The sequence below is a fragment of the Pterocles gutturalis genome, unplaced genomic scaffold, assembly GCF_000699245.1.
Source record: "Pterocles gutturalis isolate BGI_N339 unplaced genomic scaffold, ASM69924v1 scaffold660, whole genome shotgun sequence".
Classification (NCBI taxonomy): domain Eukaryota; kingdom Metazoa; phylum Chordata; class Aves; order Pterocliformes; family Pteroclidae; genus Pterocles; species Pterocles gutturalis.
In genome coordinates, this window is record NW_010140374.1 from 122853 (window position 1) to 137511 (window position 14659).

Genomic DNA, 14659 nt, shown 5'->3' on the forward strand with positions numbered 1-14659 from the left:
ACTTCAAGAACATGGTCTCTCATGCTCTATTTCAGACTGCCTTCCTCCGGTCACAAGGCTGAGGCACTGTCATTAACACCGCATCTCCAGTCTGTGCTTAAGCACCGTTTCAGCCCAATGCACGGTTTCACGCCGGCAGGCAGAGTTCAACCCGCTGGAAGGTTGCTGAGCCCCTGAGAGACAAGGTACCACAAGAAAAGGTCCCGGGGTAACCAAGGCTGCTCCCCCTTGAACGTGGGTCTGAGGAGCTCTGCAAAGCCAGTGTAGCATCAGCCTTCACTCATCCTACCTTGTCGAGGATGTCCTCTATCCAGAACATGAGACAGGGACCAAGCTATAAAATCTTATTCAATCTACCCAAAATGCCATGAGGAGGGAAACCAAGGTAGGGCTGCTCCCAGCTCAGCCACTGCCCTGCGAGTGCCTCGAGGGAGCTGCAGCCAGGCTGGGGTCCTTTGGGGTCCTTCCCCCTTCAGGTGATTGCTTAGAAATGAAAGCCTCAGGGAAGGACCTGTGTTTGCTGGTCAGAAACTGACTGTGATAGTGGAAAAATAATCACCGAGTGTATCCCAACCCCAGATCTAGACCTGCTGTGCTCAAGCTTCTCGTTACTGCGGCAATCATGTTCACACTTTGCAGTCAAAACAGGAAAATATCAAGGGTCCAATTTTCTAAATACTGGGAAATAAAACTACTAATTATTTCAAAAGGTAAGTACCACTCCACTTGCACGCATGTTTCAGACCATAATTTCTGTATCATGGGAGAGCAGCACCACAAACATCCTCCCACTGTTGCTCCCTGCCCCTCACTGCTGGCGGCTTCAGGGCACACAAATGATCTGCCTCATGCTGATGAAATCGTTGAATGATGACTCGGGGAGGGAAGTCTCCAGCAATTTGCATCTCTCTAGAGGCAGGGAAGGCAATTAACTGCACTTTGTCAAGCCTTGCCTAGCTTCTTGAGCAGCGTGGTGCCACAGGTTAGGATATTTTGTTCCTCAGTCAGCATCTCTGATGAGGCTTAGGGAACGAGGACCAGGGATGGATTCCACAGGCACTGCCTGAGGCCCCTCCAACATTTCCCAGGTCTTTTCTGAATATAAGAATGAGAACTACACATCAGTAAATGCTCAGGATACCAACCAGACCAAGGACTCCAGCAAGCCTCTCAAAGGAATATTTTGGTTCTTGTGCTATTGAACCAGGAGCTGGGTGACACGGGAAGTGATGGCTAGTGGTCTGCCTGCTGCAGCAGGGCATGGCTTTGCTGGGTGCATGGCACTCTGAGCCGCTGACAGCCATGGTGTCACATCCTTAGGGGATTGCAGCCACGCTTCCTGCAGCTTCAAACTTGCTGGAGTGGGAGAAGAAAAATCTGGTTTCCATACCTCACAGAGACCATCCCTGGGACTACCCAAGAAGAATTGTTGGGGTAGGGCTATTAAAGCACCAAATCTGCTGAGGACCACTATCTCCTAGAAGCTGTCATTGGAACAACCGGCTCTCATCACCCAGCCCACCAGCATCCACGCGGTACTGGTGCACCACACATCTACAACAAGGCACACCGAGGCTGCGGAGCAGCTGTAAAGCATCTCCCAGGCCCTCCTTCTCACCTACCTCAGGAACTTGTTCAGGTCCCCGTGCTTCATGTACTCAAAAACCATGATGAGTGGGTCACCATCACCACACACGCCGTAAAACTTGACAATGTGCTCGTGCTGCAGGTTGGTGAGCAGTTCTGCCTCCCGCTGGAAATCCTTGCGGGCTGCCAAGGTGGGGTCTTTCAGCGCCTGAAAGAAGGGGCACAGGTAACACATGGTGGGCTCAGGTGGGGACAAAGCCACAACAAATGGGTCACAGCATCGCAGAGGAGCTGGTGAGGAAGGGAGGGGAGAGAAACTGATGGCCCAGTTGCACTGGGAAGGCTGGTGGTAGGTGCCAATGGCACCACCTTGGCGTTGCGTTCATGTAGTTACCGGCCCAGCGGGTTCCCAACTCATTTCCCAGGCAGCAGCAAACATGCCTCGGAGGGTAATAGCTTCCAATTATTCCCAGCTTGGGCAGGATTTGTACTGGTGACCTAGGGGTGAATGGCTTCATATCTCATTATTATTAAATTCCTGAGCCAGCCAGTCCTTGCTATCTGTCTTTTATTTTGAAATAGCTGACTACACTGCCTTTATTCAGAAGATGGATTTGCCTGGCTGTGCAGTTATTGTGTGGATTTTTCAAACTGCCTCTGAAGAAGGACACTGTCAAGTCTTTTCTCATAATTTTTAAAATCATGTTTTTATTCCCTGCTGTTTATAACAGCTCCCTTGGCAGACTGATGCTGAAATCGGTATCCTTAGTGAGAATATCTCATCTTCCACATTGCCATGGCAGGGTTAGCTTGCAAGCTCCAGGCTGTGTGCACCAGCCTGACATTGTAGGGTTGCTATGAAGATGTTGCTGTGGGTGCAGCTGGTGATCAGGGAGGGTTCCTCAGGTTTGGAGGCCTCTTGTTCGTGCATTATCGTGCAGTTGCATCAGAGAGCTAGTGTGAAAGCAGTGTGTTGTCATCCCAGGGTATCAAGGGAGAGCTCTTCCATGAGGACTTAGTAAAGATGCTGAAGTCCAGAACATTTCACAAGAAGGAACGGCCATGAGAATCAGCACAGTCTTTGCAAACATTTAAGGAAATGAAGAGGAAATTCTGAGTTTGAGTTGCTGGGTCTCAGTTATATTCTCTCCATCCTCCACATGCCAGGACTGTTTAGTTCTGGCTTTAACCACACATCCTAACAGGAGCTGAAAAGGATTCAAGGCAACTTGTTTTAGTCACCCCCAGATTCAATCTGATGTGCATCGGTTCCCCCTCAGTGGTGGGGAACACAGGTATCCTCCTGCCCCCTTTTCCCCATGCCTTGAATCTCCCCAGAGAGCTGGCATCAGCAGGTGCAGGCTCCAATTTATTTGCAAAAAGGGATATTAAGCATCAGAAAGCTGCTCATAGAGGAAGAGGTCCAATATGCTGCTAATGTCCCTCCGGCTGGTCCACGGCACGGCTGGGTGCAATGCCACGTGCAGCAAAGCAGGGAGTCCTCCAGAGCAGCTGCTTTTCCCCTTGGAGCACATCTCCTGCAAGGTTCCCACCCAAACCTTAGGATGCTGCCTCATCATCTTCTTTTGCTCCCAAACTGCTAGTCACATGGTATAAATGTATTTTAATTCGATGTCCTCTGGGATAGCTTGACTGGAGATATTTAGATGGATGTTAAGTTACACTGTGCAGATGGCAAAGCATCCATCCTTATCTCAGGTATCCAACTACTTTTAGTCTCTTAATATCTTCATAATGTTGGTGCTACCCTATTTTTCCCTAGGAAAACAGTCCCCCTCTCCCATCACCCTCTTGTCCCCCTTTTTCCTGCAGTTGCATGTAATATTTCAAGCTGCAGTGAGTTTAGGTTTCCCCTCCTTCACACGCAATCATTTCTACAAGGTGTTAGGACTGTAACTGTGTAAATATCACACACCAAAAAAAAAAAACAAAACTAACCCAAAAACCCCACAAAAACCCACATTACTAAGGTTGCACAGCCAGGCATTTAGAAATAAGGAAAACAGGAGCTGGAAGTAGTGGAACAGGGAAAGAAGACCAGGACCAGAGGAAGAGAGGTGATGTCTCAGCAAAACCACTGAAATGCCTCTCCTAGGAAGGTTTGGGGTGGATTGTATTTGTGCCTCCATCACAAGATTTCTGCATGACATCTGGCAAGTCACTCAACATCTGCAGGTTGCAGCCACTGTCACAAAGTGTTGGTTGTTCCCATATCACCTGGGAAATCCCCTCTCCCGTGGCACCAGGGCCAGGTCTGCATGAGCTCTGCATGTTTACTCCAGCAGCACGACTCACTGTGGGTCTGGCACCTGCTTTCCATGCAGCTGGAAAGGCAGGTTAGGAACTCCACCCTCCACCTAAGTGGATTCTTTCAGCTCAGTTTCCCTGCTTATCCATCTGCCCTCTGCAAAATGGAGATGATGCAAGCCCAGCACCTCGCTGGGAGGCTGTGAAAAGGAGTGCACTCATATCGAGGGAGCTCTCAGCCACAGGGGCGATCACCACAATGAAACAGTCCAAGAGGAATGAAAAGTGTGTGTTCAGAGGACATGCCCTGAATACCAGCCCCTCCAGCATTTCTAGTACTTGACTCTGTAACCTCAACACTCTTCTCTGAATATAGTTTTTGTGCATTTCTTAGGATGTGTCTAGAAGCGAGCTGAGTGAAACAGGAAGCTTGTCCGTGCCATCACATCGAAACTCAGCTTATCTGCGGGGCTGCAACCTTTAGATCCGCTGAAAATCCGAGTCCATTTAACCGTGTGAGTAACACAGACATTTTCTTTGGCCCTGGGAGGGAGCCCCTGCCAGCAAAGCAGAGACAGACTCTGGGCTGTGGACTCAGCTGCTCTAACCATCGCATCCTGAGCTGCAGTGACCAGGGAGGTAGTTCTCAGCCTCTGTCGGGAGTGGGAGATCTTCAGGAAATGCAGCCAAATCTCAGCTTAATATGTAAAGCCTTTTTTTTTCTTTCCTTTTTTTTTCCCCCTAAGACTTATAATGTGGCCCAAATTAGAGGGATTTTTCCCTGCCCTCTCCCCAGAGCTGGCAAGAAGCCAGATTTCAAGGCCCTGCTCCGAAGCTGGATCTGTATGATCTTGCAGGATGAAAGGCACTCTGGAGATGTAAGCTCGTAGTAGCAATTAACAGAAACAAGTTCAGATGCTGTTTCTGCTTACATGCAAATGAAACTCAGTAGAGACTTGAGAGACAGCATCGCATAAGGGATGGCTGACACTGACGGGCAGGCACCAGCCATATAATCAGGCAATTAATCATATGGGTAGCTGTGCTACCTCAGCTTTAACTAGTCTCAGAGGTGAAAGGTGCAATCTTGCAGTTCCCAGTCGGAGCATAAGTGGACAAAAAAAAAGGCTTGAACTGCCAATGATTAAAACAATTCACAAGTAACTGGATGCCTCCAGCATCCTGGAGAGAGTGCTGGAATCTTTTTTCCTGTAGACTATCGGTTCAAATGCAAATCTTCTTGCAAGGAGTTAGGAGACATCAATTAACTCCCAGGGATTAGACTGTGTGTCTGCCAACCAGTGCCACTCAAGAGGAGAGCACGTTTCTGCACCGAGTGGTCTCCTCTGCCCAGAGCCACGCTGACAGGGCACATCTCACATGAGGACCCTCACAAGAATGCAAACAGCGTAGCACGAGCCAAGCTGAACTTGTGATGGCTCAAAATCACCAAAACAGGAGCAATCCATGGCTGGGCAAGCAGGAGCTGAGTGCAGTCGAGCTCAGTCGCTTCGCCCATCTTGCAGCAAATTGATGCCAGCAAATTGGTTCGTCGTGCTTAGCTTTTAAGTGCTCTTGTTTGCTGAGGCCTTTTTTTGTTTCAGCTCCTGCGTGTTCCACAAAGAGATAAAACTCAGAAAAAGAAGAGCCCCAGTCCCTCACGGAGGGAAAGTGGACTCGGCGCTGCTGCAGCTGCACGGGAGCTTACAGCTTCCAGACCAGCTTCTCCTCCCCGTCTGCCTCCTGGCCACGGCGGCAGGAAGAGAGGCTTTGGCATTCGTGAGAATAGACGACCTTGAAGCGAAACGCTGCAACTTTGTGTGACTAAGTGGATTTACCACAATCTCCGGCATCAGATAAATCTCCGCCCCTGGCCCCCAGCCCTCCCCTGCTTCCCCTTTCCCACGCAGGCTCATCCAAGCCTGGCTTTGCCGGCCAGCCCCTGCCATACTCTCTGCCATTCGCCCTTGGGATTTACCTTCACTGCCACCAGCATTTTGTCATTGGTGGGGCTGAGGTTGTAACACTCGGCCAAGAACACCTTCCCAAAGGCGCCTTCTCCCAGCTCCCTCTTCAAAACGATGTCTCTCCTCTTAATATGCTGGACATCTGTTGGAGGGAGGGGAGGAAGAGGGAGAGGGTTGAGGGAAGAATGAATCAGGGTTAATTCAGGGAATGGAAAACAACTAATTCAATTTTCTAGCAAGCTGCAAAGGATCTGAAATTGCTTTGCGAAAATATCTACAGGGATCTTTTTACCCACCCACAGAACACAGCCATCTCTGGGGCGGAGCTAGTCTCATGCAAAACATCTGCAAGGAAAGTCCTTGAGGTTTATCACGTTTTCACTACAAGCTCATGCCAAGCTTGTCCTCAGGGAGAGGAACCTTTGGGGCAAAATCTGCTACAAAGACCTGAATCTCTTTGGAATGATCCGGGAAATAATTCATCTCCTGCGAGGCATAGCAGAGGTCACATATTTCCGATGCCAGGCCAGGCAAGATTAAAAAGTCCTGTTGAGTTTTGAATTTCAACTGAGATCAGTTTAAACTCAAACTCAGACAGATTTTTGAGGCTGAACCTTGGCAAGTGAAAGCGTTCCCAATGGGAGGAAGAGGACCACTGACCCCCATGTACCTCAGGGCAGGAGCCGGTTGGAAGTGTTGAGCTCTGCCCCTCAACAAGACCTTGCCCCTGCAGCCATCTCCTCTATGGAGAAACAAGGTCATCCCAGGATAAAGTCACTGGCACAACGGACAAACTCAGCCCACTAGTTTCAATGATCCTTTCCACTAGCATTTAGGATGGCGAGAACTGACAAAGAGCAACTGAGGCTTCAGGAAGAATAAAAGACTAATTTAACAAATAAATAATAAAAAAAAGAGAATAATTTAACAAAGGTGCAGAGGCCTGTGAAGATTGCTTTGCTCAGCTACCAGAGCCATTCCTAAGGGCTAAGGTCTACCCAGGTTCCAGGCACCTACAAGAGTAGGTAAGTGAGTAGCAGGATCTCCACAAATGCTGGATCATAACTAAATGTCACTGGTTGCTGTGAGAGCTTGGGGTTCTCCATGTTCTCCTTTGAGGATGACACTAGGACACAGCAACTTGCCGCCAAAGCTCTAAGCACCTTTCATCCACCACAGCGCCCATATAGCTCCTCCAGCAATACAAAGAGGTTTTTCTTAATGCCTGGAATGAACAGTGGAAGCAGCTAGAGATGCACAGCCATTGTGGTATCTGGAGGCACAGTACTCAAAACTCTCTAAGCTATCATTCACTGGAGCTTGCTGCCTCCTTTGAGAACTGGGGCAGCACAGACCACCCCCAGCTTCAGCCTGATGGTCACGGCAGGGCAGTGAGAGCTGCACGCTCTTCTCCAGTGTTGGTGAGCGAAAGCTGATGCACTAGAGATCTCCTCAAGCAGAGACATAGGTACTGCTTAATGCATCAAAAATACAATGCATTAGGAAACTAACATTTTAGTTGCTTTAATAGAATTAAGCTTTTTAATTAGGAGCTCACAGGCGGGTTCAAGGAGCTGCCACCTCTGGCCCTTTTGCTTGGTTGGGAAGACGGATGCTGCAAGACTGCATAAGCAATGGGCCTTGTAATGAATGATGCCTCTACAGAGAATTCCAGTTGACCTTTTCATTAATTGTTCAATAAACTAAAAACTGTTAGTTTACCAATATTAATAATATTAGTAACATTAAGGCACAGGATGGTAGGCACATCCAAAATTACTTTGGTTGTAAATCTGCAGTGACAGGCAGGGAGAACAAATCACGTGGACTTTGCCTTCACCACCTGGTTGAGTTGAGTGTTTAAGGAGTACCTTGAGAAATACGAAATACTATGTGTGGAAATGTTAAGTGATGGACTTGGGTGAGGAAAGTCCTAATCTAAGAAAAGCTCAAATGTCACCAATTCGCTCAACAGAGTAGAGAAAAAGGGGGTTTTTTTTCCTCTTTCTCTTGGCAAGCATTTCTATAGCACTCATCACTACAGTACCTAGGATTTGCGGTACTGACAAACCATGTATTTGCATTCTCGGTGTCCGGAATAGCATCAGTCAAGAAAGCTGCAGGGAAACGATCTTGTATTAAGAAGAGCCCAAGGACACTTCAAAAAAACTCAGAATCCCTACAGAAATGTAGCAATTGCAATCTGATTGCCCCATTTGATGTGAGATAAAGTTAAAAAGGAAACTGCTATTTGACATTCTTTACACTTCTGATGAGTAAGCGGTAACATCACGAGAACTGAAGCAAACCTCTCTTTCTGAACTCCCCAGGGTCTTGCCCAACATTTTCAGCTCCCGATTTTTCCTCCCAACAACATCTTAATAAATGATCAGACGTTGCTGAAAGCTGGCATCCAGACTGTGTAATTATGTCTACATTATTAAAATAATATCCCATCTGTCTTCAAGACCAGATTTTGCAGCAAGTTGTTAGGGTCACCTGAGAACCTTCAGGGAAAACTTATACGAAGAATTTAAGGAGATATTGGGGCATATGGAGTTGACGGGAATTCTTTTCAGGTATTGGACTCACGTAGCAGGGCTGGTTTAAAAGTAAACTTGGATGGTTATAAAAAAAAGGTCCATGAAGTTAAGCAGTTTGACAGCAACTGGACAATCTTAATGTAGAGTCAGAAAAGTACTTGTACTTTTGCTGATCACAATTTCCCTCAACTTCAAATGGCCATAAATTTTGCTTCATAGTATTTTAAGCAGAAACGGAATAATAAGTGAGTTATAATAAATTGCTTTTTCACATGCTATAGGTTTAAAATACTGAAGTTTACATCAAATTCTTTCATTCACAGTGAGATCAGCAGTATGATTAATTCTGCATTACTATTAAATATGGGCTTTAAACATAAAGCAATGACAAACCGCCCTGGCACCGTGCGAATGGCTGTGTTATTGTGCTAACCTTGCATCTCTTTGCTCATCTCTCCCGGCTGTAACTCATAAGGAAGGCCGAGTAGCCGCGAAAGATGCTGTGCTGCAAGGGCACCTGGGAGGTTCATCTGCATAAATCTGTTTACTTCCTCCCGGAGAAAGCTGAGCCCTGCCTGATAAACAGCTGGTGTTTATTTGTTTTAGGCAGGCGGCAGTGTGCTAATCTGTCTCGGCTGTGGTGCAGTCAGCCCTGCCGACAAGGTGTATGCAAACTGTCTTCCCGCGAGTAGCAATCTCTTTATTTTTTTCTCCCCCCTGTACCATTAACTTATAAAAACAAGCCAACAAGACAATTCAAAAAGCAGAATCTATGCAGGAGCCACAGCAAGACCCGACAGGAAAATAACCAGACTTGACAGCGTGATGGGAACTCATTCAAGGCCATGCTGTATCTACAGGAGGGATGTGAGCACACAACGCTGAAGTAATTCCAGTTTTAAATGAAACATCTTGCAGTCCTTGTTTTGGGATTACTATGTTGCTGCATGACACAGAAGGAGAGTTCAGCAGATATTCCATCTTCCTTCTTGTCCGTCAAGACTTAATGCACTGAGAACGTGTTTCAAACCCTCGACTTCACTGTTGTTCTGAATAACAAATGAACCACATCAGAAAACACCCAACCAGCAGCTGGTTGGAAATGCCCTACGACTTCAGTTCAGTGATGGTAGCACACAGGTAAGCCAGAGCATTAGCAAGAGGCTTAGTCTGGGACACTGCACTCACCTCCACAAATTTCCGCCCCAGCAGGAAGCCTTCCCTTTCTCTGGAAGAGCCCAGGCAGAAGGGTTGGGGCTTTGGATCTGTGATGGGATCTTACCTAACCTCCTCTGAACCTTTTGAAGGATGGCTGGCTTGATCAGTGCTTAAAGTGCACTCAGTCAGAAAAGTGGCTGTCTGAAAACAGCAACTTCCTCCTTCCCGTGTTTGCTCCCATGTGTCTCTTAGTCATATCTGCTCCTCTCCTCGACACAAACATATTCTGGTTTGCTAACCTTGTGAACCCAGCACAGCCATGGGATACAGGGGAAGAAGAGGAGGGAATAAGATTAATTCTGCTTTTCTCGTACATCAATCTGCCATGTCCTGATGGGTCACTTCTGCACTGGCCCCTGGGATAGAGCTTGGAAAAGCCAGAACTTTTTAGTTTAAATCACTGACTCAATGACTCTTCACCTATCTTTTACACTCATATTGCAGAATGTCTCTTGCTTGTGACAAGGTCAAGGCAAAAAGACCCAGACTCAACCTCCAAATCCCAGGTAGAGCATATAGAGCTGGTAACAGACCATGTGCAATGAAAACGTCCTTTTTCTAATAGCCACCACATTCCAATCACGTGAGCAGAAATTGGGAATTTGCATGGGTACATTTCATTAATCTAATTTTCCAATTATTGTCTCATTTACAAATCAGTCCTGAGGGTCAGGTGAGGAAGAGAGGGGTTCAATGCCACTGAAAATTCTGCATTTCAGATTCCCATCACAGCCAGCATCCTTAAAACCGTGGTCTGATAATACTCTAGAAACCTGAATGCACATGATTGTGTTTGGACACAGACTACACTGGGAGGTAAATGGACAAATAAAACTCCAAACAGAGTAAACCACAAGCAGTACCAGTACTTAAGTTACAGCAAAATACAAAACTACCTCTTAAGCTGGATCATTTACACCAGGTTTGAAATTAATTCCTCACATCTCCTTCTTTCAAACTCCAGAACAGCGGTCTATCTGGTTACTGTATTTCTAGTGGACTCTTTAATTCACAAACAACATGTCACTCACTGAGGAACAGAGCAAACCTATGGAAAATTCTTCTTTTACTTTTGCCACCCTCCTTATCAGCAGCTTTCTTTTCTAGCCTAGAAAAGACCAATATCAAGTTTCTTCTCCTCCACATGTGGCCCTGTTTTCCCTCGAGGTAGGTCCTTTGCTGCACCTCTCCTCCTCCCTCCCTTAGCTTTGTCACATCATGGAATCTCTTCTCTCTTTTTCTTCTTCTCTATTTCTTGCCCCTCTTGCTTTTCAATCCCTGTTTTAAGACTGACTTCTTTTAGATGTGTTTCTAGGGTATCCTGATTGGACTCTGATCCTGGGCTCTTTGTGGTAATGGCCTTGATTTTCATAAGCTTCTAAAGACTCATTTGCATCAATGGCACTTTATAAATGATAACAATGACATTTTTCAGTAGCAGCTGAGTCATTTGCTGTAACAACTAATTTATGCCAAAGAATTGTCTCTCTTTTCTTTATACGTAAGTTGTCCATGAAAAGGTAGCAAAGTTCTCAGTTAGTCAATATGATTCATTCACTTATTTCTTGACTCACTGCTAAAATAATTCTTAGGAATAAACCCTGCATAGCTTTTCTGCTCCTGACAATTAAAATCAGATAAACAAAGCTTACAATTTACACTGGAAACCTCGTCATTAAGACACGGAACCACCAAACAGAGCGCCTTTCATGCCAGGCAGTCAGTTGCAACCTGGATGTCAACCCAACGCGTTGATGAGTTACCCAATGTACCTGATCAGAGCAAAGTGTGCAGATCAGGTAGGACCAGATCAAAAGCCTTGCTGCTAGAGGGCTGATAAGTCATTCTCTCAGTCTTGTCTCATATCGAGGGAAGATAATGCATAGGCTAGCTGCACAGAGTCCGAGTCTCCCTCCTGGCCTGGTACAAATCCATCAAAGTCAATGAAGGATATTGATTTCAGTTGTGGACTGCTGTGAAACACACATAAACAGGGGGAGAATCAGTCCCCTATAATTTTAAAAAGTGGAGACATGAACAGGCTGTTTCTTATCTCTGTATGGGCTCTGAGTAGGTAGCCCTCCACTTCTGGTGGCTTCTAGCCCAGCTCTGACATGAGACACCTCTGGGAAAAGGCCCCAAGACACGCTTGGGCAGCTTGGCACTGTGCCCAGGCACCGGTTCTTTGCCAAGTTCCTCTGTTAAGGCACTCTTCAAGGACTCAGCTTCAAAAGAGTCATGATTATAAGCACCAAATAGTTCTGACAGTCCTTTCAAAAAGACCCCAAATCACAGAGGTTTCTGTAAAGCGTATCTGAATCTCCGGGAACTTCGTGGAGCAGGTACAGTTCTTGGTTGAGCCACCTGGGCTCCAACACCCGGGTGCACCAAGATCCTTCCTACCCCCTTCTTTGCAGGCCCTGTGGACAAGACCATCTCGCACAGACCTTTCTCTTCACTTTGGGGGCAGTATTTCAATCTTACTAATTCTGCATGACATCTCTAATAGCCATTTGCATGTGTCCACACAGAAATATAGAGACTTTCTCACATTTTCCATCCATCTCTCCTTTGGCCTTGATGGAAACAACCTGAATCACAAAGGGTGCTCTCCTTTTTATCGTGTTACCCCTCTCTTTGCATCCCTTCTCAGGCTTTTCGATCTCCGGCAAACCAATATACATCACTGGCATCATGGCCTCTCCTTAGACTGTTTTTCATGTCTTGTGTCTTACCAAGATGCTGGCAACTTGCTTCCAGGCAGCCCCTGGTGCCTGACTAATATACTACGTAATCAAACAGTCGTGATCATACTCCTTCATAAAGACCTTAAAAGACAACTACTTCATGTTTCTGCAGTTCTTTGCATTTTCTTATCATTCCTTGGGAGCTGCCGCAAGGTGCTAGTGCAGGTCCCAGGTGTGAAGAAAGCATTATTGCCCAGCTGACCCAGCAGACCCGGAGCTAGTGCAGTACGTGCTGCTAAATGGATTTTGGTAAAAAACAGCGAGCCTTGATGCATTTAGCTGGACAATCTGAGCCAAAAATAATTATCCAGGAATTCCAGTCTGCACCAGGAGCTGACATTCAGTGTAATCAAGCTCAAGAAAACAGGAGAACAGAAGAGCAACTTCTGCAAGCCAGATTTCTGATGCTTTGAAAATACCTTACATCCAACAGTTCCAAGCATACCTCCAGCAATCTGGACATCATCAGCTCCTCTGGCTTTTGCTGTTGCAATAGCAGGTGGAGAGGAAGCCCTGACCCAAAGGGCTGCCCTTCACTCGCCAGCTAACTCCAGCCAGCCTCAATCAAGGGAGAGCTGCATTTCCATGAAACAGCCCTCAAGCTCCGCAGAGTGATTTGATTAGCGGCACGGAGCGGCTGGATTAGCAGCCGTAACTGAAGCTGCTGCATCTCCTCTGCAGCCCCAGCTCCAATATCAGCCACACAGCAACAGCCAGCAACGCCAGCCAGCGTGTACAATGCACTTGGAGCTAAAGGTGAGCGTAAAGGGAGTGTGTATGTGTAAAGAAGCTGAGAGAAAGGCAAAATACAATCACCCCTTAAACCAACAACTCGGCAGATGCAAGCCCAGCGCCTGCCAGGCTCGCTCGCCACATCACACTGAAAACCATCTGGAAGCAGGTGGCATTACCTGGTGTGACATACCTGCAAAATTTAAACCCAATCAAAGCAAACTCATTTTCTTCATGAAAAAAATCTGAAAAATAATAATGTTAGAATGCACTTGATACCACTGCACAAACACTTTTTAAGCAAATACTTCTGTCGCAGCTTAAACCTCCTATAAAAACAAAATATTATTTCAAGCTCTTCTCACCCGTTTCAGTCCCATAAAGCTGAGTACAAGCCACCTGGTAATTATTTTATAAAGAGACCAATATAAAGTGTCCCATGGCTACTGGGCGCTGAGCAGTCTCAGCTGGGATGCACAACCCCGCAGGGTCCTGCAGAAGCACAGCCAGCCTGGGAGATCCCAAAGCAGAGGAGCTGCAGCTAGAGGAAGGCTCCTGCACATCACCCCCAGCAAATACCAATGACTACAGCAACAAAGAAAGGAATTCTGCAGCACATCTGGGCCTTGCACAGCAGTGCTCTTGCTTTTAAGACAGAATCCACCTCCTCCTCTCTTTGCAGGTTTGTGACTCACTGAAATCACTCAAGCAAGAGCTCACTGTATCAGCAGGACCCTTCCTTGAGCCAAGAAGGTAAATCCCTTCACTGTGCTGTTGTCAATGGTTAAAAGGTCCTTTAGAATGGAGACCTGGAAGACTTCCCAAAGGAAATCTAATGTTCACTAGGCTCCCTGCACACACTGGGGTTGGGGTTCAGGGGAAGACACGCAGCTGTAAGTGGTTCCCAGTTGCATCCCAACCCGTGTGCTGCAGCAGTATCAGTGCAGAGGGTGTCCACCTCTGTCCATCCTGCTTCTGCCTGAGATACATTGCGTCAAGATGCCATCAGGTCAGGACAGACACCCTGGTCCCCCTCACTGGTGCAACCTCCACGAAAAGCCTGTGTGCACATTTGCCCCATTCCTACTCACACCTCTGTGTGCACCAGTTCCTCCTCAGCTACTAAATTCCCCCCAGCTGGCGCCCAAGGGGGCACAAAACACTGCTAACCAAAACCTGATCAACATTGAGGACAAAAGACCTAAAGAGAAAGCAGAGAGTCCCATCATCTCCCGCACTCTCTCAAATAATTTCTGGCTGACACTAGGCTGCAAAGGCAAATTACCTCTCCAACTTGGACAGTCTGCCTCAAACATCCAGCACCAACTTCACAGCCTGAGGGGACACTTGGGCTCTGCCTTTTGTATAGAAGGGTAAACTATACAATTGGGCTCTTCTGAGGAGGGAAACTACGCACAAGAGGAGACAGGTAGAGGAGGGACTGGAGTGGGCTGCAGAGGTCTTTGTATTGGGTGAAATGCACAAGAGCCCCATGTCAATGGGACATTACACAAAGCATTGTCCTCACCAGCTCACTGGTACACTCCAGCAGCTCTTGGAAACAGGGACTGGGATTCTTGGCAAGGTGGGAGGAAAA

At 46.9% G+C, this 14659-nt stretch overlaps 1 protein-coding gene across 1 annotated transcript in view; it reads right to left on the reverse strand.

Annotated features, from left to right (window-relative positions):
- The window catches only part of LOC104469189 (NT-3 growth factor receptor-like), a gene marked incomplete at its 5' end in the record, with an annotated part of 158261 nt that overhangs the window by 36222 nt on the left and 107380 nt on the right, over positions 1–14659 (reverse strand). The window contains 2 exon segments of the mRNA XM_010083610.1: positions 1623–1795; positions 5834–5964. Coding sequence (XP_010081912.1) covers positions 1623–1795; positions 5834–5964 — 304 coding nt within the window.